The 24,409-nt window shown below is 39.7% G+C and overlaps 1 protein-coding gene across 3 annotated transcripts; it reads right to left on the minus strand.

Moving 5' to 3' along the window:
- Window positions 1-4,869: 4,869 nt before the first annotated feature.
- ctbp1l (C-terminal binding protein 1-like) lies at window positions 4,870-24,017 on the minus strand. Of its 3 annotated transcripts, none has more exons than XM_074649447.1 (11): window positions 23,876-24,017; window positions 21,780-21,828; window positions 20,825-20,961; window positions 14,017-14,171; window positions 12,386-12,530; window positions 12,070-12,276; window positions 11,619-11,833; window positions 10,262-10,392; window positions 10,036-10,163; window positions 8,178-8,295; window positions 4,870-6,790 (listed from the first exon to the last, which is right to left on the minus strand). In XM_074649447.1, exons 3-11 carry the CDS (start codon window positions 20,877-20,879, stop codon window positions 6,613-6,615), a joined length of 1,332 nt encoding a protein of 443 aa, XP_074505548.1. In that variant the 5' UTR covers window positions 20,880-20,961; window positions 21,780-21,828; window positions 23,876-24,017; the 3' UTR covers window positions 4,870-6,612. The 3 variants fall into 3 exon arrangements, with proteins under 3 accessions (XP_074505548.1, XP_074505546.1, XP_074505549.1); XM_074649445.1 differs by having other exon boundaries at window positions 20,819-20,961; XM_074649448.1 differs by lacking the exons at window positions 20,825-20,961; window positions 21,780-21,828; window positions 23,876-24,017 and adding an exon at window positions 17,222-17,354.
- Window positions 24,018-24,409: the final 392 nt, after the last annotated feature.

Raw genomic sequence — 24,409 nt, forward strand, 5'->3', positions numbered from 1 at the left:
GGGGGTGGAGTTGCATTGTGGGTAATGTAGGCACCTGACAAGAAAGAAGAGTGCATGGAATAAAAAAAAAAAAGTACTATAAGTTAAAATATACAAAGTATACTTTCATTAACTAAAAAGCAGAGATGCTCACAAGTCAGTTTTTGCAGGTCTTCGATGTATTGTCATGAAATTTGGTGCTGACATTCATGTCCTCTTCAAAATGAATTGTAATAACTTTGATGATCCCCTCACATTTCATGTAGCACCATCATCAGGTCACAGTTGTTCAATAAATGTCCAATAAAACTAATGACTTTCCCATCAGCCTCAGCTGTACTTTTTTTTTTTTTTATTGAACAAATTCAAATTTACAAACAACATGGCTCATAGATCATTGCATTAGAGTAAAAGGACAAGCTGCATACAGAACAGGAACAGATCAAATATGTAAAATTATACATGAAAACAATAATAAATTAAATTAAGGGCTATAGGGCTGTACCTGTAATTCATATTCTTCTATTATACTAAGAAGTTTTAATGCATTTTTGTTTTTCATGACTTTAAGGGCTTTATGTAAGAAAGACACTCAGAATGAAACACATTAAACTTATAGGTTTCACTTTCATATACTTGGATTTGTGCAAATACAATTTTCCAAGAATGAGAATGTTATTCACTTTTTTTTCGGACATATTTTTCGGACATTTTTCTGGATGTTTTTTTTTTCAGACTTTTTTTGTCCGACATTTTTTCAGATCTTTTTTTTCAGACTTTATTTTCAGACTTTTTGTCTGAAAGAAAAGTCTGAAAAATGTCTGAAAAAAATCTCTGAAAAAATGTCCGAAAAAAAATCTCTGAAAAATGTCTGAAAAAAAAGTCTGAAAAAATGTCCGAATGAAAAGTCTGAAAAAAAATATCTGAGAAATGTCTGACTAAATAAATCTGAAAAAAAATGTCTGAAAAATGTCCAAAAAAAAATGTCTGAAAAATGTTCGAAAAAAAATCTCTAAAAAAATGTCCGAAAAAAAATGTCTGAAAAAAAAGTCTGAAAAAATGTCAGAAAAAAAAGATCTAAAAAAAAAGTCTGAAAAAATGTCCGAAAAAAAAGATCTAAAAAAATGTCCGAATGAGAAGTCTGAAAAAAAATGTCTGAAAAATGTCTGACTAAAAAAATCTGAAAAAAATGTCTGAAAAATGTCCAAAAAAAAATGTCTGAAAAATGTTCGAAAAAAAAATGTCTGAAAAAAAAGTCTGAAAAAATGTCCGAAAAAAAAGATCTGAAAAATGTCTGAAAAAAAAAGTCTGGTTGTTCTGCAGCATCAATTTTGATTGATTCTCGATTCTGACAATGTTACAGGAGTGTAATGGGACCATAATTAATTTGATCAATTAAAGACAAAACTGTTTACCCTGCCACGACATGTCAAAATGGCTGCCTTGATCTGAGGTCTGCTGTCCGGCTGCCGTCAATAAGAGACACGAGTCAATCACTCTGAACTCCGACCAAACGGTCAAACTAGGCAGCGCTGATCAAATATGAATCAATATTCTGTTACGTTAATGTCTATTTCTCTCCTCAGATGTTTTCAGAATCATCTTGTAGTGCACGGTTTAGCTGTAAAATGAGAACGTTTGTGATGCCGCCGCCATTGTGAAATCTGGTGAAGGAACGCCAAGTCCCGGTCACATGACTGGAGCACAGCCAATAGGAATGCTCTCTCAATGAAATGACCTGTGATTGGTCAAAGTCTCCCGTCACGGTCTAGATGTTTTAAAGTCTGAAAACAGAGTCATGAGGAGGAGCAGAAGTCTAGTTATCTCTCAGAACACTTGAATTACAATATGCTGAAAGGTTATTATGGGATTTTTGCCCAATGATGCCAAAAATATATACTGACTACTGAAGCTTTAAGCCTCGGTTATATTCCCAAACGGACACGTAGTAGTTCTGTTCATACTGTCTACTTGGAGGACACAATAGACCCTTTTCACAGCAGCCACTTTGACATGACCTCGCAGGGTAAACACAGGTGTAACTAATAATATTATTTATGGTCTTACTCTATTTAGTGTCGGAGCCATTCCAGTGAGCCAGCAGCATGCACAACACCAGGGCCCCGGCCCATCGTAATGGAACAGGACCATAATTAATTACACCTGTGTTTACCCTGCAATAACATGTCAAGATGGCTGCTGTGAAAAGGGCCTATTGCCAGTATGTGGACGCCCTCACAGAGGTTAACAGAGGTTAACAGAGGTTAACAGAGGTTAACATGTTCTAGTAGAAACCCAAAATACAAACATGAACCTGAAAATGAGCATATGTCCCCTTTAAGAGTTGGTTATTATGCACATGTGGTAGCAATTTTGCCCCGTGGGTCTACGTAGAAGCCCCCTTTTCCCCGTATACCCCACCTAGTCTGCCCCCCTCTTGAAGCCGTGCCCGATCAGGCGCTGCATAACGCCTGTTTACCAGGTGTAAACATTCCTAGAGTGTCCCTGTTTATTTCCTGTTGCATTGCATGTGAATGGCTGACAGGAAGTAAACAAGGACCCAAGCTGTTGCCTAGCAACGCAATTCTATTGAAACGGTTCATAAAAAGAGCTGACCAACTATGGTAGTAAACAATTTTTGTTTATGGTAAAAGTTCTGTGTAAACGCAGCACAATGTCCTGGAGCTGCTGAGTGTGTAATCAGTGGGATGACATACTGGCAGCTGGCATTAATCGTCACCAACGTATTTACAATCAAGCACAGATCCTTTTCCAAATGAAACGACCAAAGGCAGAGTTTAAAGGTTCAGCACACAACAGGATTTCAGGCACCGGTAGAGAATTTCAGTTTTAAAAACAAGAGCAGATGTTTAATTTTCAAGATTTTATTAAAATACGGTGTGGAGTTTACCATCGGAAGTTACCATCACAAACATGATTGTTTCTAATAAAAAAGTAAACAAAACAAAAATAAAGCTTAAGAGCCTAGTTACAGGAGTTTTTTTTTTTTGTTTTAGTTTTTTTTGTTTTTGTTTTTGCAGTCTGGTGAAAGAAAAAAAAAAAGAAAAAAAAATCAATTCACAATGAGAGTGAGTGGAAAAAAAAATGTTCACATGTTGTAAAAATACATTTCCCAATTTTAAACATTACACACAGTCACTTTTCAAACATTCATTCATTCATTCCTTGTTAGATGGTTAGATGTCAGTGCCAAAAAAGAAAGCAAAAAAAAAAAAGTTCAGACCTGTGCACAAAAGGAGGGGAACGAAGGAGGTTTCTAAAAACGCAGGAGGCTGTACTACATTCTGAGGAGGGGGGGAGGCGGAAAACTGGGGACAAGGGACACGAGACGGAGGGCGACTGCTGGAGGATATGTGTGCATTTGAACCCTGAGAGAGAAAAAGTGACCGATTCTCATCGTAATTTTCAGCTTTTTTTTTCTTTTTTTTTTTCGTTTGACAGACCACACCAGTGTCCGCTATGCCCTCCCTCTCCACATCCACCCACTGGGGCTCTGGCAGCACTGTGAAAGATGCTTTAAAGAGCCCCAGTGTGGTGGTGGTGGGTGGAGGAGGAGAGTGGGGGCATTCTCACACCCAAGAGTGAAATATCAGCTTTGTGAGCATACACACTGTGCTTATCTGTTAGCCTACGCACATTAATACACACCGCCGGGCTGACTTTGAACTATTCAAAAAGTTATAAAAGAAAACTACTTATTAACGCAGTAAGAAGTCACACTGGATGTGTGTGTGTGTGTTTGAGCCCAAAAAACAAGGCTTAAATGTGGTTCATCATCAGTGAAAAAAGAAACGAGCTGCAGATTTTAGACCTGGTGGGGTGTGAGGAGCTTTTTTTTTTGCGGAGCGTTTTTTTTTTTTTGACTGGATGTGTCTCCTGACTTCACCTGCTGTGGTCAACTGTATTAAGGCAGTGAGTGGTTCCATGGCGACTTTCTATAACAGCTATTTTTTTTTTTTTACAGGGAGAGAATAAGTAAGGCCCAGAGGATATCAGCTGGAAAAAGACAGTTGGGATAAGACAAATTAAAAAAAAAAAAAAAAAAAAATCACCAGGAGAGGGATCTCTTGTTTTTTCTCCGAAATGTTTCAGTACAACATGTAGAACACAGACAGCATAATCCATAAAAATGAAATCCTACAAATAAAACAGAATGGTTTTCATAACAGTGCACTGCTGAACTGAAAATATATATATAATAATCATCATCATCAACAGCAAAAAATTTAAGATTACTATTATGCTCATAATCCGAACTATGGGGGGGGGGTTATTTTTAAAAATATATACTCATCACATGACAGAGGAGCCTAGCATCTCAGGACACAGACATGCTCCGTGTCTCTCATAGACTCTGAGGGAAAACTGTACATCACTGGAAACTGACCACGACAAAAATGGCAACTCGGGTTGAAAACACTCTGAAGGGAAGGAGGGGAAAGGCCGGGGAGCAGAGGGGAAACAGCAAGATGACACAAATTCTTTCAGCCAATAAGTATTTCCCCTAAAAAATTACCTCACATGCACTATAGATAGAGCAGCCTGACAATGACAGGGGGGTAAAAAACAAAAACTGCATCTACTACTACTGTTCTAGTAAAATAAAAACTAGCAGACCACGACGACCGCCTTTTGTTTTTTTCCTTCTTTTTCAATAGCCAGTAAGATGGAGGTCGAACACATCAACTACAGTCTAAGAATGGGAAAGCGTTGTGCTGAATTTTTTCCACAAATGAGGAAATTAAAAAGGTAAAAAGGCAAAAGAGATACGGTATATTGGTTTTCGAAGCCTGAGAGTATTCAGTGAACTACTGTATTAGCGAACCTAAAAGGATTTTTGTCAATTCATTTCATTGAAAAGGGGGGTGGGGGGGGCAATGCTTTTTTATTTATTGTATCATTACTGCTACAATTTTCACAACCCTTCTGGTAAAGAATAGTAAAGAAGTATCTAGAAAATCTGTACAAAAAATAAAAGGGTATGCACGGTACATTCAATATCTGTTACTGAGGTACTAGAAAGGTGTTCCCTTGACACCAGGGCAACAGCGTTAAAGAGTTACTCCTAGGGACTATTCCTTTGGAAAGACAATAGCTTGTTATCATAACAGGGTGAGGGAACATACATACAAACCCACACACACACTCACACACACACACACGCATGTACACACACACACACATACCACTGTCATTAACAAAGCCAGCATGCAAGAACACTGTCCCCTTGCTCCTACAGGGAAACTAAACTCTACTGTCCCCTCACGCTTAAAGGAATTGGTGGATGCATACTGGTTCATGAGCATGATGTGTAGGGCTGGGTCATGACAGTGGGAGAGGAGTGGTGGAGGAGGGTGGGTGGGTGGGTGGGTGGATGCAGGGTGGTGGCGGTGGGATGCAGTGAGATCTTATTAAAACAATAAGGCGGTAGTCGATCCCTGGTCACCCATCCTGTGTTCTGAATGTTGGCAGTGTGCGATCTCATGTTCTCTCCGTCACAGCAGCTAACCTGTAACTGAAATTAGCTGCGTGCGACTCTCAGCTCAGCAGTGCCCTCTGCTGGCGAGGCCTCTGCTGTTTTTACCAGCCAGAAAAGGCTGCTGCGTTTGTGGGCACCATCCATGTGTAAAGAAGACCTCGACACAGATGAAACTCGTGCTCTCTGATATGACGCTATTTATCTCATGACAAAAACAATCCAACGAGGGGATGGGGGGGGGCGAAGCATGTGTAAAATACAGGGTTGACTGTGACAAAAGGATGTCAGGTATCACCATCTGAAGTATGAGCTGATATAGTTTGACAGTCTGAGAGCGCTCCACGCTGACATCATTATGGATCATCCCTCTGCTGAGCAAGCGGACGACAGTGCCAGGGAGAGCTAAAGGGGGCCAAACTGGGCTGAGGGTTAGCTAGACGCCTGGTGGGGAGGACAGGATGTACTGTTTCTGTCTGGTTTACTTTAGTACACATTTTTCCCCCCATCACGAGAAAGGCGGAGGAGGGGGGGAGAAAATAAAGAAAAAGAAGAAGAGAGCAGTAACATGAGCCATTAATGTACAAAGGGGGGCTTCGACCTTTCTGCTTCTGTTGCCTCGACTGGTCAGAGGACTGCAGGACTGTAAAGCCTCATGTCAGAAATGCTATATATTTTTTTTTTTACAAACAAACAAACAAACAAACAAACATTAACACCTAGAACCACAACAGGTCAACTTTCCATTAAAACAACAGCCAACTAAGGATATAAACCAATCCAATCATTGAATCCTTGAGAACACAGTTATTGCTGACGTTGTGGGGGAGTGAAGGAGGGAGGAGGGGGGAGAGAGGCAGGTGAGTGGGTGAGATGAGGGCGAGGATGGAGGGATGTGTGTGAGTTCTTAGGGGTAGTGGATGGGAGAGGGGCTAGCTGTGGATAGGTCACTCCTGGGCTGGTTATGTGATCTGAGGAACAAGACTGTGTAGATCCACATCAGGTCAAACTGGCGCTGCCGATGTACTGGAGGGTCGGGCTGTGTCTGATGCCGGGAGGTGGGAGTGGTGGTGGGTTGGTTGGTGGGTTGGGTGGTTTCCAGAGGCGACGGAATGTGCTGGCGGCGGCAGGGGGGGCTATTGGTCGGAGGGGATGTCTCTGTCGGCTTCGGCCTTATTAGGGGAAGGGGCGTGAGGGGGGTGGGAGACGGGGGTGATGCCGTGCGCCAAGGTTCCCGTAACAAGGCTTTCAACCCCGCCGACAGCTCCGGGGAGACCCCCTGCTGCTGCAACATTGATCAGACCTGGAGGAAATCTGAAACACAGACGGAAAAACAAAAATCATATGACAGCTGCTCCAGTAAAAAACAACTTAAAAATCCTGATGTGTAAAGTTCTACAAAATATGGTCGTCTTTTATAAATTACTTTAACCAAACCAGAAATATTAACAAATATGTATACCACCATCTTCATTACCTATTTCCCACTTACTCTTTAGTCACACTTGATTATAGAACAGAATCGGACGACCCTCTGCAGATACACCAATTAGTCTGCCGACAAGGGTAATAGACATTAACCTTTTTTAAATTAACTTATTTATATTATTTTTATCTTTTAAATATTATTAGTTATTTTATTTAATTATTACTTTTTCAATTTTTTTCTGTTGGTAAAGCAATACTTTTTTAAAATCTTTTAAATATTTGTAATATTACTATTTATTTTATTTGATTATTACTTTTTTATATTTTTTCTGTTGGTAAGGCAATATATATATTTTTTTATCTTTTAGATATTTTAATATTATTATTTATTTTATTTAATTATTACTTTTTTAATTTGTTTCTGTTGGTAAGGCGATATTGTTTTTAATCATTTACATATTTTTTATATTATTATTTATTTTATTTAATTATTACTTTTTTCTATTGTTTCTGTTGGTAAGGCAATGTTTTTTTTAATCTTTTAAATATTTGTAATATTATTATTTATTTTATTTAATTATTACTTTTTTCTATTTTTTGGGGGGTAAGGCAATTTATATATTTTTTAATCTTTTAAATATTAGTTATTTTATTCAATTATTCCTTTTTTCTATTTTTTCTGTTGGTAAATCAAATTTTTTTTAATCTTTGAAATATTTGTAATATTATTTATTTTATTTAATTATTACTTTTTTCTATTTTTGTTGGTAAAGTAATATATTTTTTTAATCTTTTAAATATTTATAATATTTATTTTATTTAATTATTACTTTTTTCTATTTTTCTGTTGGTAAGGCAATATTTTTTTTAATCTTTTAAATATTTGTAATATTATTTAATCATTGTTTTTCTATTTTTTCTGTTGGTAAGGCAATAATTTTTTTTCCTTTTAAATATTTGTATTATTATTAGTTATTTCATTTGATTATTACTCTTTTCCATTTTTTCTGTTATTTTTTTTTCTTTTAATCTTTTAAATCTTTTAAATATTATTATTTATTTTATTATTACTTTTTTTCTATTGGTACGGCAATACACTTCTGTGAACTGCAAATTTGTATTATATGACATATTGTTACTTACCAATATATAATATATGTTGTGTTTTGTTAGTTTCAATTGTTAGAAGCACAATTAAATCAGTGTTAAAAAAAAAAAAGTCCTGATGTGTAAACCCCTGTCTATTCTTATCTTCTACATGCACTCGTCTCACCTGTAAGTGGCTCCATTAAGTTCTGGGTGAACAGTGGCTGCCTCCATGCTGGGCCACGGAGAGGCTGCCATCAGATACTCCTTATTAACGCAGTTCTTCAGACTGTCAGGGATACGCCCTAGAGCAAAGAAAACAGACCATTACTCATACTCAAGAGGCTTACTGGTGAGAAACAGAGGTCATGCTGAGACAGCATTAATTTTTTTTTTATTGGGCTACTTGATCAATTTCAGGACTGTACCCTAAGCCAACTCTGATTCGCCGGGTTTAGGCTGAATATTCGACTTTCCATATACATTTACAGATGTTGTTTTTCCACTAAACCTCATATTACTCAGTCTAGCTGCCCAGTTGCTCTGCAGTCCAGCACACCTACAGAGCTACACCCCACATTAAACCAGCTTACATGTCAAGTCTCGCACCGGGGGCGTGATGAATAAACAACACAAAAATGTGAAATACCTGTGAATACTATATGTCTAGGGTTGTTATTGCGAAAGGTAAGAACGGAAGGAGTGGATCTGGTCTGCGCTGCCTTTATCAAGGTTGAAGAGGAGTAAAAACGTTTTCTGTCCTGGTTCGGACTACGGAGCCTTTATTTGCTGTGCGTAAGCTCTGAAACTCAACTTTGTTCCGGAAAAAACGTTGCGTTGCTTTTTTTTGCACCTAATATTTGTGTTCTGTGTTAAAGTATTCACACTTTTATATTGACGTATGAATTAATTGCATGAAACAAATGTCGCCGGTGTGCAACAGACTTAAGTTTTAGTGTCTTTGATCATCATCTGGGATATAAAAACATATTTCCATACAGTGAAATAAACCGTGTGCATCTTTTAGTTAACTAATAATATCCTAGTGTACCACGGACCTCCCATCGTGGCTCCTGACGGCACATCAGACAAATAGGGATATCACGATACCAGAAATCTACTAGTCGATACCAATACCAGTGAAATTCCACAATTCTCAATTTTTCCACAATAAAAAAATAATAATAAAAAAAAGGAAAATAATGAGACTTTATTCCTCAGGTGTAGATTAATGACTGTAAGAAAACAGCAGAGGCTGTACACGCACTCTCTCTATATATATATCCTCAGATTGCAAGCAGTAGTTTGAATTCACTGATATGGTAACAGACCATTAGAACATTAAATATTTATTTAAAATGTTAATGTTAATGTTATATTTTGATGACAATAAAAAAAGCACCACTTTTCAGAGATTTAGCAGTGGACAAGAAAAGATAGATATTCAGTTCAGTTTTTTCCCTCAGTGAGGGAGTCTTCTTCTCCAACAAATCAATAAAGGATCTCTGAAAAAGTAAACAAACCCAACATCTCGACGGCGCTGTTGTGTGTGTCAAACTCCGACACACAGAGAGCAGCGGACAGAAGCCTTCAGAGAGAAACTCGCCAAATGGAAAATCTACCCGCATTTGGCGCTTGTTCATTTCGGATCCTGATTACAGGCATCGTACGGTACCCTTTGGTACTGTAGAATAACACCGTAACAGTACCGTCACGTTTTTAGAATTTTGGCATCGACTTGGTACCGAAGTATCGGTTCTCGTGACATCCCTACAGACAAACTGTGGATCACACTTGACAGTTGTAGCCGGTAGTCTGACATTGCTACCATTCATCACCAGAGCTGAGAGCCGAGCAGTGAACAGAAACACGCTGCGTTGCCCTGTGTCACCAGATTCTTCCCACACGGCCCTGAGGCACACTCTGATCATCAGCAAATCAATGTTGAATAAAGTTCAAGTTTCTATTTGTGCTGTGTCTATATAACCAATTTATTTCAGTGAAAACAACAGGCGTGATCCTGTTTTTAGTGAAACTCGTTTTACCAGTGATGGCGCGGCGAACCTCCCTGGCTGCCTCCTCGCGAGCCTCCACGGAGGCCTGCTCACTGTACCAGGATGTGTGCGGGGTACAGATCAGGTTGGGGGCGTCCTTCAGAGGGCCTGTTGAAAAACTGTTAAGAAAGGGTTAAAGGTTGTTACAGAGAAGCGTAATGAGGTTTTTGAGTATGGTGCAAAGCTACTGGGTGTTATACTTGTGTATCGTGGTTACCTGAAGGGTTCTGTCTCATGAACGTCCAGGGCAGCCCCTCGTATCCGGCCCTCTTTCAGGGCCTGAGCCAACGCTTTCTCGTCAACCAGACCGCCTCTTGACGTGTTCACCAGGAAGGCTCCCTGACGCATCTGTGTCACAGAGTTAGTAGGATTAAAACTATTGGAAGCAGATCGTGCCAAAGAAGGCTGAAACTTCAGCAAAATATAACAGCCCCAAATGACATAATTTCCAATCAATAATACAGCTTGTCCTACGATATGGGAGCAATGTTTGGCTCAGGCCAAACATCAGTCGTCTAGACTGTCTAGATTGTGCTCCAACATTGTCATTTGTCATTTTTCCATTCCCCTAATCTGTTACACTAAAGCAGAAATTGACTTAGCTGATGCATGCACAGAATTTATATTACTTCCTTTATTGATTCTAACTAATCCTCACATATAGCAAGAGAAAAAAATTAGACATGACAGAGTGCACAAATGTCATAAAAAGTGCAATCAATCATGGACAATCCTATGATTAACTGCGATTAAATATTTTAATCGATTGACAGCCCTACCCAAAACAGATTTGATAAGCGATTATTTAAATTTGATAAAACCATTGATGTAAACACTATGGATGCTCATTTTGAAAAATGTTTTTAACCGATAACCGACCCTCGTTAACCGATTATTAACCGTTAACCGACGAGATTTGTGCCTCGCGTCCGCTGTGTGTCTGCCCGGCGTAACGACACTCTGTCTGCCCGGATTAACGATAGCGATTGCCCGATAAACAGTGTGTGTATTTGTGCTACGTTAGCAGCTCTAGCATTGCCGCCGGCTTCTTGCTCACCACCGCCGCCACACACATACAGTCTGTCAGCGCGACGTCACTTTAGCGAGTGTCCGTGTGCGTGCTGGCGGTGAGTGTGAGGTTGTTGGTGGCGTTATAGCTGTGATCGTAGGTGTAGCAGTGTGTGTACAGATTATTTGTTGCTGAATAAATGCTACGAAACTACAACTCCTCCGCTCCGCTCAAGCGAGCCCCGAGCGAGCCATCGACCTCTTAAGGTGGGCTCTTAAGGTTGACCAGCTTTTCTCCTCAAAGTGATGAGCCGGTTAATCGGTTAAAATGCTTAACGTCGGTTAACGGTTAAACGGTTAATTATGGACATCCCTAGTAAAACACATTTCGGATTTTCAGTTATTTCCATTAATTGTTTTTAAATTATATGACTATTTACAGTATTTCAACCCAGCTGACATGATCTTGATTAGATGCTGCCTTTTCTACAAACACTTCAACATTTGAGGAGGTTGGAACATGTAAGACAGTTAGAGTTTTGCATATTCAGAGTGCATCCACATACCTGTTTGATGGTGAAGTCGTTAATGAGGTGGTGGTTGTGCTCGTTGAGGCTGCAGTGCAGGGATACGCAGTCAGAGTGGATGAGCAGGTCCTGCAGAGTGGCCATGCGTTGCAGGCCCAGAGAGCGCTCCACACCATCAGGCAGATAGGGGTCATAAAAGATCACGCCAAAACCAAAGGCCTTAGCCCGCAGAGCCACCGCTTGGCCAACGCGCCCTGGAAGACAAAGAGAAATGGTTAGGTTATTAACTGTGGTGCCTTTGCTGGAAATAAAATAGAACTTAGCCTTTTATTGAAGCATTAATACCTAACATGTCTGACCATCAACTGTCAAGCTTTATTGAACAGATCTCAGCACAAAAAAAAAATCTCTGATTTAAGGAAATGTTAGAATACCTGGCTATGGTGCCTCCTAACAAATCTAGACACCCAGGTCCACACTCTTCACTCACCTAGACCGATGATGCCCAGAGTCTCACCCCGGATACGAGCGGCACCGCCAGCTACCTCCCTGATCTGCTCCACACTAGAGGCCCGGGTTCCCTCCCTGAGGGCCTGGTGCATCCAGGTGACTCGCCTGTACAGGTTGAGGATCAGACATAGCGAAGTGTCGGCCGTCTCCTCCACAGACGATGCTGGCACGTTACAGACCGCAATGCCTGGATGAGCAGATGAAAGTAGGAAAGAAAATATTAATCACTGTGTGTTGTTCTGCGTTGATGGCCTGTGTGTCTCTGAAAATATGTTTTAAGTTTGACCCCCTCTCACCTAGCTCGGCAGCTGCTTTGATGTCAACGTTGTCGAAGCCGGAGCCGATCCTGACAATTACGCGTAGGCCTTTAAACTTTTCCAAGTCATCTCTGGACAGAGTGATGGTGTGGTAGAGCAGGGCAGCAACGGCCTCATTTAGCACCTACAGGAGAAAAAATGCATCATAAATAATTTGAATCACATTAAACTGCACTTAACACTCAAAAGGGCGGGTCCATCTGTGTTCTGTTCTGTTTTTTTCAAATGGAAACGCCCACTCAGCCGTTGCAAAAAGCAGTGATGTTGGTTTCCAAAGTAAGCTAAAGCAATCAATAAGGTTATGAATAATGTGAACGCTAGAAGTTTGGAAATAACTGAAAGGGTTGATTCCGATTTTTTGAAGTAGTTCTGCGTTCTGCGAGGTTTTTTGAATGGTGTCTGGTCTGAAGACCGCGATATAACAGCTTCAGTTACTGGCAGAATGGACTGTCTGATGGCGAGGTGAAGCAGCTGTGGACGGGAGCAGCAGAAAAACGTATTTTAGCCACCTGGAAAAAAATCTCTATCAGCTTATGTGTGCGTTATATTTAAAATATTTTCACTGCTTTACCTCACCATCAGACAGCCCTTTCCGACAGGGGACTGAAGCCGTATCGCGGTCCTCATGACCAGACCAGACTCCATTCACAAAAATAGTAATTTTACCTTGAGGAACACAGGAGTTGTTGATCTACCGCTGCATCGATCGGTTAGTTTGTTTGTGTTATTGTGGGACTTTCGGATTCAAACGAACATGGCGTCCACAGCAGTACATTGCTTAGCTTCCGTACCGGTACTCCTGTCTGCTTCTCCAAACTGGGAGCACGCCGACCGCCATCTAAGTTACTTTATGCAACGTTAATACACTGACTATAAGGATGTATATATACTGCCTGCCCGCCTGTTCTCTGTCCATCCCCGGCTCTCCGGAGCGCTGTAACCCTACAGGCTGTTGTCGGGCAAAAGCAACGGTGCCAACGGCGCTGAGGTACCCGGGGACCGCCGGTAAAATAACCTTTTATTTTGATGTTAATACAATGTACCAGAATTCACGAATATGTAGGATATTACTACTGACATTTATGTAATAATACGTCACAACGGCTGCTGTATTAGCCGTGTGTTTACTACGTGTTTATTTGCATATGGAGCGGGGAAGTGAGATCGGATCACAAGTGGTCACTGAGGACGCATGTGGAGACGCATTCTAATGCCAGGTGTGAACAGACGTACTTAGAGCTGTCCACTTGTGATCGGATCACTGAGGACGCATGTTAATACCAGGTCTGAACAGGGCCTTAGACCAAAATTTGAATGTTCGGATTTGAATACATAAAGAACACCACTGTGAAGACACAGAATGATATAAAAACTCAAAATAAACGACCCGCCCTTTAAATATTACACCACCTTAACAAGGGGCAAAAGGACATTAGAGCAACACAACTTGGCTAAATGTTATTCCTAAATTGTCAGGCTGTGTGGTGGAGACATTTTTGGTCAATTACTTTCATACTACGTCAGAATGAAATAAGGATTTAAGTGTTTTGCCCCCCTCATGGAATAGGATCCCAGTATGGACATGTTTGCAGGTTGTGTGTCTGTTGTACCTTCTCATGAATCTCTTGCGTGGACTGGGCATCGCAGAACGCCACTGTGGCCACATCTTTGAGGATGGGCATTTCCACAGTGCAGTCGCGCCCGTCCAGCAGGGCAACCAGGGGCCGCGGGTGCATTGGCCCGTTCAGGATGGGGGGTCGGATACCTGGAAGAAAAATAATGTTGGTTTGTTGCATATTAGCAAGAGGTTAAATATTCAATGACCATTACACATCTGGTACAACAAATGCTTAAATATAAAAGTTACCTACATCACATCAAAGGCCAATGAACACTTAAAGCTTCCTGTTTTCACAGCGCTCCAGACTAACTTTTCCACTGGTAGCACTGGTACAGCATGCTATTAATCAGTAGGGGAAAGTAACTCAATAAATTTACTCAAGTACAATTTTGATGCTACTTTCTACTCCGCTACATTTCAGAGGAAGATATTATACTTTTTATCTCGCTACATTTATTTATAATGAGTATATGAAATACAATGCATTGTTATACAGTAAATAAACCGTATAAAAATGAATAAAATGAGCTCTATTGCAGCCAGCTACAACATTAAAATGCATCTTACATGTTACTGCATCAATAATAATAATCTAATATGATAATATATAATAATTTAACAACTAAAGAGCCTATCTGGTGGCATAGTGAGTATTTTTGCTAGTAAGATTTGGCACAAATGCAAATTTTGAACTCACACACTCACAAAAAATGATGGCATATGCAACCATTTTGGTCGCAGTCTAGAGACCAGTTTCATCTAAATGTTACTGTGTTGACAACTTGCTGATGACACTTGGTGTACACAGCTACCAACCACTTTCATTTCAGAACCAGCGAGGTTAAACTAGAGATCAATGACTCAACAGTCTACATTTCCCCGGTCTGGACGACTCGATGTGATGCAAGTCATCATACTAGGGCTGCACAATTAATCGAATATTCATCGCGATCACAATTTTGGCTTCACCACAATTAAATGAACATGATCGCCTGCAATATTGACGTTTAAAATGCACGTTCTGCTCATAGAAAACATGGCTGCATATCAAATCAAGCGCTTCCTAAACTAACAGCCACTTAGGGATAGATATTATCTATACATCCAATGTGTGTATGATTAAGTTAAGAACATAACATTGTTTATCTAGACTCTAATTGTTGTTAATTTTGCTTTTGAAGTGCACCAGATTGAAGCATTTAACTTTAAAATGAAGCTAAGAAAGGGGTAGGGTGAATATTCCTGTATTTTTTTCATATTGCAATACACAGTATATAGCGGAAGAAAAATATTGCAATGTCAGTTTTTTCCAACATCATGCAGCCCTAATTTGTACATTAGCAGGAATGTAACACAGCATGGAAGTGAAAGCAGTGCTCTGATTATTTTATGTGAAAGTGCAATAAAAAATATGTCGCTAAAAATCAATGAATAATTGTGATATCAATATTGATCAAGCATCATCATACCCTCAAATAAATATCCCCCTGCACAAGTGGCTAAAGTTAACAGGGGTAACTGCTACACGCCTTAGACAATAATAACTTTTATGACTCTTTTTTCCAACACATCCACCTCCACTGAAGGAACGACAGGGACGGTGTGTGTGTGTGTAAGTATGCGAGAGGTCTATGGTTACAAAAGTGATGTGTAACTAAATCTGTGATGGGGCATGGAGAGTGTCCAGCATCCTGGCCTATTTGGTATTGAACTCCAGCTCTGTTTAGTAACCAATATACACCGTGTGGCGTTCACGGATCCATCTCTGTTCTGCTAGTCTTCCGCCTCATAAAGGGGAAAGTTAGATTTTAGTTAATGAAGCAGAAGTCTGGGAATCTGACCTGCCACTGTATGAGACACACACACACACACAGAGAGAAGGGGGGGCTGGGACGGGAGGTGATGGAGTGTGGCGGCTGGGGGGAGGGGTGGAGAAAACTGTGGGGTCTCGGAGAGGAGGCGGTGGGGGTTCATGAGGGGGTCTGAGTCATGACCTAAATTCTCCTGTCTGGAAGGAGTACCCTCCTTCCTATTTTTCTGGCTCTCCCCTTTCTTCACACACATACAGATACATGCACACCTTATTGGCAAACATCTGGCTGTTTACCAATATGCCAACAAAGGAAATGTCAGAAACAAATCAAAGCCATAAATAAACGCCACATCTCTGCCGATGCATTGGTGTTAAATTAGGAGAAATTGATACTAACGGTTGTATCTGCAAATGCTTTTTACACCTCTCTCTCTCTCTCTCTCTCTCTCTCTCTGAGCAGTTCTTGGCTCGGACTGACCACACATGCACACACTATCTCGTCCCTGCTGCGTGACAGGTGTGTGTGTGTGTGTGTCCCAGGGTGGGGGGAGTGTGTCTAGCTGGAACATTTACTTGGACAGAGGGCAGCAGGAGGTAATGGTGAGACCGCAGAGGAGGGAAGGGTGCTGGTAGCCGAGGGGTGGAAAACAAATATTTGTGAACACTTCCTCTGACGTCTGAGCGTTTCCCAACGCATGCATGAAACGCACACACACACAGGCAAAAGAAGAAAGAAAGAAAAAAGCCCGGGACGGTTACAAAAATGCACTACTCTGCTGCACTCCGTTTAGCACACATTCATCGCAGATGGCTGAAGAATGCTAACAGGGCCTACCGCTACACGCTGAACGCACAAAGAGACGCTTACGATGTAACCCCAGAGGGATTCGTCACAAAGACCCCCTCTGAAAAAGTAGTTCTGGAAATATACAAGTAGGCCTACACAAAGAGTAATTTGAGTATAGGACACTGGCATACCCGAGGCCTGCTAAGCACAAGCATGGCCGCACACACAATACAATTCATTCAGTGATTCATTCATTCTCCCTCCCCTCTCCCTTTCTTTCCCCTCACTCCCTCCTCCTCTCCTCCTCTCCCTCTGGCCGCAGTTGGAGGAGTAAGAGGTGAGGGGGGAGGGGCAGCAGGCGATGATAATGCAGCAAGCAGCGGTACTCCACCCAGACACAGCTAGACACACACACACGGTTATTCAGTTCCTTCTTCACGGCTGCGACAAAACCAGTACGCTCTGAACATAAAAGGGAAACTGCACACACAAAGCTGCTCCACACCCAAACCCAGAGATCTCTCCCCCCACACAGTTCACAAATTAAAAAAAAACACATGCCAAAATAGAAAACACATGAGCACCAGGCCTAACCTTGCATTATGAAGTCTGTGAGCCTGTCTTCCTCTCTCTCTCTCCCCTTGCTCTCCCTCTATCGCTCTTTTTTCCTCCCTCTCTCTCTGTCAGCCTGCTCTTGGCTGGCTGGATCCCAGCTGTCATCCACGCCCAGCCCCTCCCCCACGGCCAGCCTCCAATCACAGCCAGCTCCATTGAGGGCCGGCCAACCAGCACTAACCTCATTAGCATAGCCGAGGCCGAGGCCGAGGGCGGTTTGGGCTGTTGTCGTTTTTTAAAGAGACAGCTGGCCCGTTTCCCTGAAGCTGCGGCCACGACCCTTCACCTTGTCCTCTCCCTCTCACCCGTCTCCAGAGAGACTCACCCAGACTGTTCCCTCCATTTTAGCACACCATTATGTCTGATCTCCATCGTCTACGCTCAACTCCACCACAGCTCAAAATACTGTCTCTTTTAGAAGTCTGCACTGTACCATCCATGACTGCGTAGCAACATAAAAAGTTTACTTATTTTCTGTCAACTTCGAGATGAAATATAGTGTAAAACTTCTATCTATACATTCCTTGCATACCAACCTAACAAAAAAAATTGACAAACAGCAACCTCCTTCACCCTCAAATGTACAGAGCCCCTAAGTGGACATTAGGGCTGGGACGATACGCCTATCTCCCGATTCAATACTATCATGTTACGTGGATACCGAATCGATACGTATTGCGATTTTTAAGTATTGCGATTCGATATTGCAATTTGTGTTAACTTTTTTTAACACAAGACCATGGGAAAAAGTTGAATCATACACTTCTAGGGACTTTTACTTTGGAAAATATCTAAATTAATACACAGATACAGATGTCCTGAAGTCAAATATATCAGTCATTGTCAGTCATTATTTATAAAAAAAAATTCCAGCAACCCAAAAATTAAAGAATAAATACTTTTCCCTCACAAATTAGTGGTATTTTCTTCTTAATTTATAAGGGACATATGTTTTATACTTCTGGTGAATATAATCCAATCAATATTATTTCCATATATGTATTTTGTATATACAGTTCCCTTTGTTAACACCTTTTTTTGTTTGTTTTTAAAACGGGCGTAGTCATACGTGTATACTTCCTCTAACTTTGTCGCTATCTCTGAGCTCTTAAAACATGCATGGTCAGCTCCATCGGGGTCGTTTGAATGCATTTAACATAAATGTCAGTATATGGCTGCTCTAAAGTCGTAGAGTCGGCTGGCTTGACCACAGAGATGAGAGTGACGGCTTGCTTGACCACACGTTACCACAATACGATAACGTTTCCTGTCCATGACGGAGTTAGCATGCAGCTTTAGCCGTGATGTCTAGCTCTGCTTTTCCTGCAATGTGTGAAACACAAAGTTTTTCTATACTTTATTGGATGTGTAGTGTTTACCACTATGGATTTAATATGTGATAGTGCAGGTCGTATCCACGCAGACCCTCCACCCTTTTCTACTTTTTTGTTTCGGTTCGCGGCGGCCGGCAGGTTTGTTTTGGTTGACGGATACGGAACGGATATGACGTCACGTTACTCAGACTACAACAATAAAAGCGTTAACTTCCTTCTACCTCCGTGTAGACTCAAACGAAACAAATATATCAATTCTGGCATTAAAAAATCAACTTCAAAATCGTAAAAAAAAAAAATTGCTATTACAAAGGTGAATCGATTTTTTCCCCACCCCTAGTGGACATGGGTGAAACATTCTCTCGCAATACTTTTGCGTTCTCCCCAGTAGGGTTGTAACAGTATACCGGTATCAAGGTATACCGTGGTATGAAAGTTGACGGTTATCATACCGTGTACATTTGCTTATCTACGGTATTGAAAAAAACTGATGTTAGTGAATGTGTGAGTTAAAGGTACAGACGGGGGCAGCCTGGCTCTGCAGGAAATCTCGCAAAAGTAGAGGTTTTCTTTTTCTTTTTTTTCAAACTTCGTTTTCCCCCCCTCGATGTCCCTTCTGGGGCTCCGTACAAAACGCACTGAGAGGCCGGAAGAAATACAATCAGGGTAGGCATTTCAACCAAACCCTCAGGAAGTGTGGTGGGCTTTAAAGCAAATTTTTGTAGTGTCCAAATAGTGGAATTACAACTTCTGTGTCTGTTAAGTGATGCCATTGGGCCCAAAAGACTTTTTCCCATAGACTTACATTGGGAAAGAGACATCTGTAACTCAGCGGATAATTTTTTTTGGAGGTGAATCAACTTCCCAGAACGAACACTTGAATAGCCCTTATTTAAATCATTAGGTCTTAAAAGTTGTAAAATGCATTAATAGCTGAATCCAGAGTTATTTCCATTCCTCCGTTCATGTGAATGAGCCCCAGATCGCAGCTGGACCGAGGGCTGGGAGGCGGAGTTAAAGGAAACGCTACTGCGCCTGCTATATGGGTCTAATGGGTGCAGAAGATCACCAGAAGATCCGGGTAATTTATCACACGGCAGTCGAGCCATTTTGGCTTCATGCACCACTGAGCAACTTTCATAGGAATGAATGGGAGCCCGCTTACAACGCTGTATCCAGGTCTCTTAATACATCCCCGATTTCAACCAGTCAGTTCACAGTACTAGAGGCCAACCAATAGCCTTTCATCACCATAAAACAAAAGAATGACTTACATCAAAACCACAATATTCCTAGACGAGCAGGATAATATACTAAAACCAAACCATTATAAAGCAGAATTATACAAAACAAATATGGAACTGTCATGGAATGCAAAAAACTTTTATAAACATTTGATCGTTTTTCTAGTTTAAATAAGAAACATCTGCCCTCCCTATGGTCTGCCTACGTAGTTAACACAGTTGCAGCTAAAACATTGTGGTTCCCATATGTGGACAAAAATATTTTTCATTAGTACAACACGGCTCAACTGTCTGAGGATATAGTAGGGCTGGGACGATACACCTATCTATCTCCTGATTCGATACTTTCACGATACTTGGGTGCTGAATAACTCTTATAACACTAGACCACGGGAAAAAGTTGAATCCTACACTTCTAGGGACTTTTACTTGCTGGAAAATATCTAAATTAATAAATCAAAATGTTTCATTTTCAGCATGTATGTAGTCAGAGATGTCCTGAAGTCAAATATATCAGTCATTGTCAGACATTATTTATTAATTTATTTCCAGCAACCCAAAAATCAAAAAATAAAGACATTTCCCTCACAGATTAGTGGTATTTTCTTCTTAATTTATAAGGGACGTGTAATGTTTTATACTGTTGTATACTACTATACGTGTATACTTCCGCTAACTTCGCTATGTCCAGTTCTAGCTCTCCTGTCAGGTCCGTTCTCTTTATCCATCCATGGTCAGCTCTGTTTTACTGTATTTAACATAAATGTCAGTATATGGGTGCTCTACAGTTGTAGCGTCGGCCGATTTGACCTGAATTTCAAAATCGTGAGAAAAAATAAATTGCGATACAAAGGCGAATTTTTGTTCCCACCTCTACGATATAGGTATGATGGCCTGGGTGGTACCAATACAGTAAAGTTTTATTTAAAAACTTCATATAAAAATATACCTCATAAATGCAAGCTCTTACTTTCACATGTGTAAAGTATAAATCTCACCCTCACAAATGCGGTCAAGTCTCTGCCGCTTGACTTGTTTGTGTTTGTCCATCAGAGCCATAGACCACACAGTCTGAACCTGGGACAGAAGAACAGATCCAAGTGCTATGGAGCCCCTTTTACTGTTGTCCACTTAGTTTCACCTGCACACAAACAGAAACAAACAAAAAAGTCATTACAGAAAAATAGTTAATACTTCACTTGTTTATATTTCTACATTTAACTGACCGAATGACATGTTCTGAAGAAAAAGTGATCGAAACTGTAAAAACAAAATAAAGAAGGCACCAGTACATTTAATTTTTTTTATATCATTGAAAGACTGTCTTTTTCCCTCAAAGTCAAGAGAGAACATTTTTTCTGGATCTGGTCTAGGTGGACTGAGTATATTAAACCTATAAGTTCAGACTTCAGCTGATTTGATAGAATAATTTAGGGAGAACGTAATGTGGTTTATATTAGGCTACTTAATGGCGTTTAACAGCCCACTCTTTATCCATTTATGTGTATATGTATAGGTATGTGTGTATACGTGCGTATGTACAGTGTATGTATATATTTTATTTGTTAGAATATCTAAGGTGAAAGCTTCCCATGTTCAACTGTTAATAATTATTACTTAAGAAAACCTCTGGAGGAGCCAGGCTGTTAAAAGGTTGTCAATTGTACTGCATAATATTTTGTTTTAAATGTGCACAATGTTATGTTAATCTGTCAGCAGTAATACTGACTCTGTAATGTGAAATGAATGCTTGTCCAAAATAAAAATTAAATTACAAAAAAGAAAATAGAATATTCATGTGTAACTATTAAAACAATGACGTGATACCAACGAACTTAAGAATCCAGGCTGAACATTAACCACTACAAATGTTGGAAAAAGACTAAATAAATCAAATAAACCCAGAGAAATTGGTTATAGTTGGATTATTTCTACAGTGACAGACTGACAGTCACTCACCTGGAGAAATGTGTCCGTTGTGTCAGTCAGATTGACAACTTAGTTTACACTGTAAACAAAGAAAAGACATATTGATCTTAGATTAGGACAATGTCATACAGAATCAGTACAGTTGTCTTAATAAGAAAACAATAACTCCATGTTATATTGACAAGATTTCATTAAAACATAAGTCAATAAAAATGTAACTAGTATTAGCAGACTAGTTACATAAGATAATTAGTGCTGATAACACATTCAGGATTGGTTCCTACAGGCTGATACTCAATATCTTTACTTAGTTAACACTGTAAACAAAGAAAAAGGCATATTAATCTTAGATTATGACAATGTCATACAGAATCAGTACAGGTGTCTTGTTAAAAAGACACTAACTCCATGTTATATTATATATATATATATATAATATATATACATATATTTGCAAGATTTCATTAAAACTTAAGTCAATAAAATGTAAACTAGTATTTACAGTAGTTACATAAGATAATTAGTGGCTGATAACACATTGAGGACTGGCTCCTACAGGCTGATAATTCAATAACTTTACTTAATTTACCATTTTATAACCTGTTAAAGTTGTCCATCATAGTCTACAACTTTTAGTTATCAACTTTATTTCCACTTCTAATAACACCTACTCTCTCACACAGTGTCTTTAACTCCACCAGACAACAATAGTTAACAGTACAAGCTGGCAATTTAACTAAAACTTAAACATTAATGGTGAAATTATATATATATATATATATATATATATATATATGGAAGATTTCATACACAAGTCAATAAAATGTAAACTAGTATTAGCAAACTAGTTACATAAGATAATTTGTGCTGATAACACATCAAAACTCAATAACTTTACTTAATTTACAGTTTTATTACCTGTTTAAGTTGTCTCATCGTCTACAACTTCTTGTTATCAACTTTATTTCCACTTGTAATAACACCCCTCTCTCACACAATACCTTTAACTCCACCAGATAACGTTAGTTAACAGTAACAGTAGGCAATTTAACAATAACTTAAGCATTAATGGTGAAGATATATTATGTGTATGAAATCTTCCATATATATATATGGAAGATTTCTTACACATAAGTTAATAAAATGTAAAACTAGTAGTAGCAGACTAGTTACATAAGATACTTAGTGCTGATAACACATTGAGGACTGGCTCCTACAGGCTGATCACTCAGTGACTTTACTTATTTTACCATTTTATAACCTGTTAAAGTTGTACAACTTCTTGTTATCAACTTTACTCCCACTTGTAATAACACCCACTCTCTCACACAATACCTTTAACTCCACCAGACAACGTTAGTTAACAGTATGAGCTGGTAATTTAACTATAACTTAAACATTAAGTCCCTCGTTAGCAGCGAAGTGACCGTTAACTAGCTAACGGTTGCTAAGCTACCTAGCTAAGCTAAGCCGTTTCTCAGCTAGTGGTTAGCTTAACGGCTATAACTGAATAGTGAATAATATATATATTAAACACAAATAATAAAGTTAGTTATCTATCGCTAAGTGGGCAAGTCTTTAACAAGTTATTATGCTCATTTTGAGGTAGTTTAACTTTGTTTTAACTTCCGAAATCGGGTACTAATGCTAATGCTAATACATTAGCACGAAAGCTAACTAGCATGCTAGCTAGCTGATGTTGGCTAAGCTAAGCTAACACAAACATGATAAGTTAGATAACATTTTAATAAAAACTACAAATCCCTGCTAACTCTTGAATACACACATACATAGGTGTTATTTCGCTGCTACTAAGTTATAAAGCATAACAATAACAATAAACCATATCTACATGTAATGAGGCGTTTGTAGCATTGCTAATGCTAGATAGCTTAGCTTAGCTCCGTTAGCTTGGCGGTAGTGAGTGTAGGCGCTAGCGGAGCTGCAGCTCGTCTCGTCCGGTCTGTTATCAGCGTTGTGGCGCTACAATGTGAAATATCTGAACCATGAAAGCTCCACTAACTGATCAGATGTAAAGGGGAGATGTGAGCCGCATGGTGGATCAGAACAGGACTAGTTAGAGACTCAGAGAGAGTAAAACATGTTACTAATGTAGAGTTATTTACCTGTAGATAAACTCTGGACTGGAGGCGTGCTGCTGCTGCTGCTGCTGGTTCCCTCTTCTCCCGGTCAGCCATGAAATCACTCAGAGAGGAAGTGGATGGTGGATGGTTGTTGGTGCTGGAGGGTGTTAGCGGGGGGTCAGACCAGCAGACAGGAGGAGAGAGACAGAAACAGAGAGAGAAGGAGAGAAGCTGGACTGAAGGAGCGCCCTCACCGTCCACGGCGGAACAACCTGAACATCACAAACACATGCACCAATATTCACTACAACATGCATTCTTAATGTCAATATAAAACTTTTTTTTTTGTTTGTGAATGTTTGTTCTGTTGTTTCAAAATGAACAAAAAAGCAATAAATATAATATTGAAAAAAAAATTATATATATATATATATACTGTATACATATAAAGTCTCCTACATTTTTTTTTTTTTCACTTGTGTATATTCTTTTTATTTATTTATCTATTTTTTGTATATAATATGTTTTTCCTGTATATATACTGGCTTATTTTATATTACTTTTAGGTTTGTTAAG

The sequence above is a fragment of the Sebastes fasciatus genome, chromosome 10 (assembly GCF_043250625.1).
Source record: "Sebastes fasciatus isolate fSebFas1 chromosome 10, fSebFas1.pri, whole genome shotgun sequence".
NCBI lineage: Eukaryota > Metazoa > Chordata > Actinopteri > Perciformes > Sebastidae > Sebastes > Sebastes fasciatus.

What these genes read in the sequence shown, in the direction of transcription:
- ctbp1l (XM_074649445.1), bottom strand. Translation starts at nt 20,879, where the DNA reads ATGGCTCTGATGGACAAACACAAACAAGTCAAGCGGCAGAGACTTGAC. An exon ending in TCTGGGCATCATCGGTCTAG is followed by an intron (nt 11,834 to 12,069) that starts GTGAGTGAAGAG and finishes TTTGTCTTCCAG; the next exon opens with GGCGCGTTGGCCAAGCGGTG. An exon ending in CTTAATGGAGCCACTTACAG is followed by an intron (nt 6,791 to 8,177) that starts GTGAGACGAGTG and finishes TCTGTGTTTCAG; the next exon opens with ATTTCCTCCAGGTCTGATCA.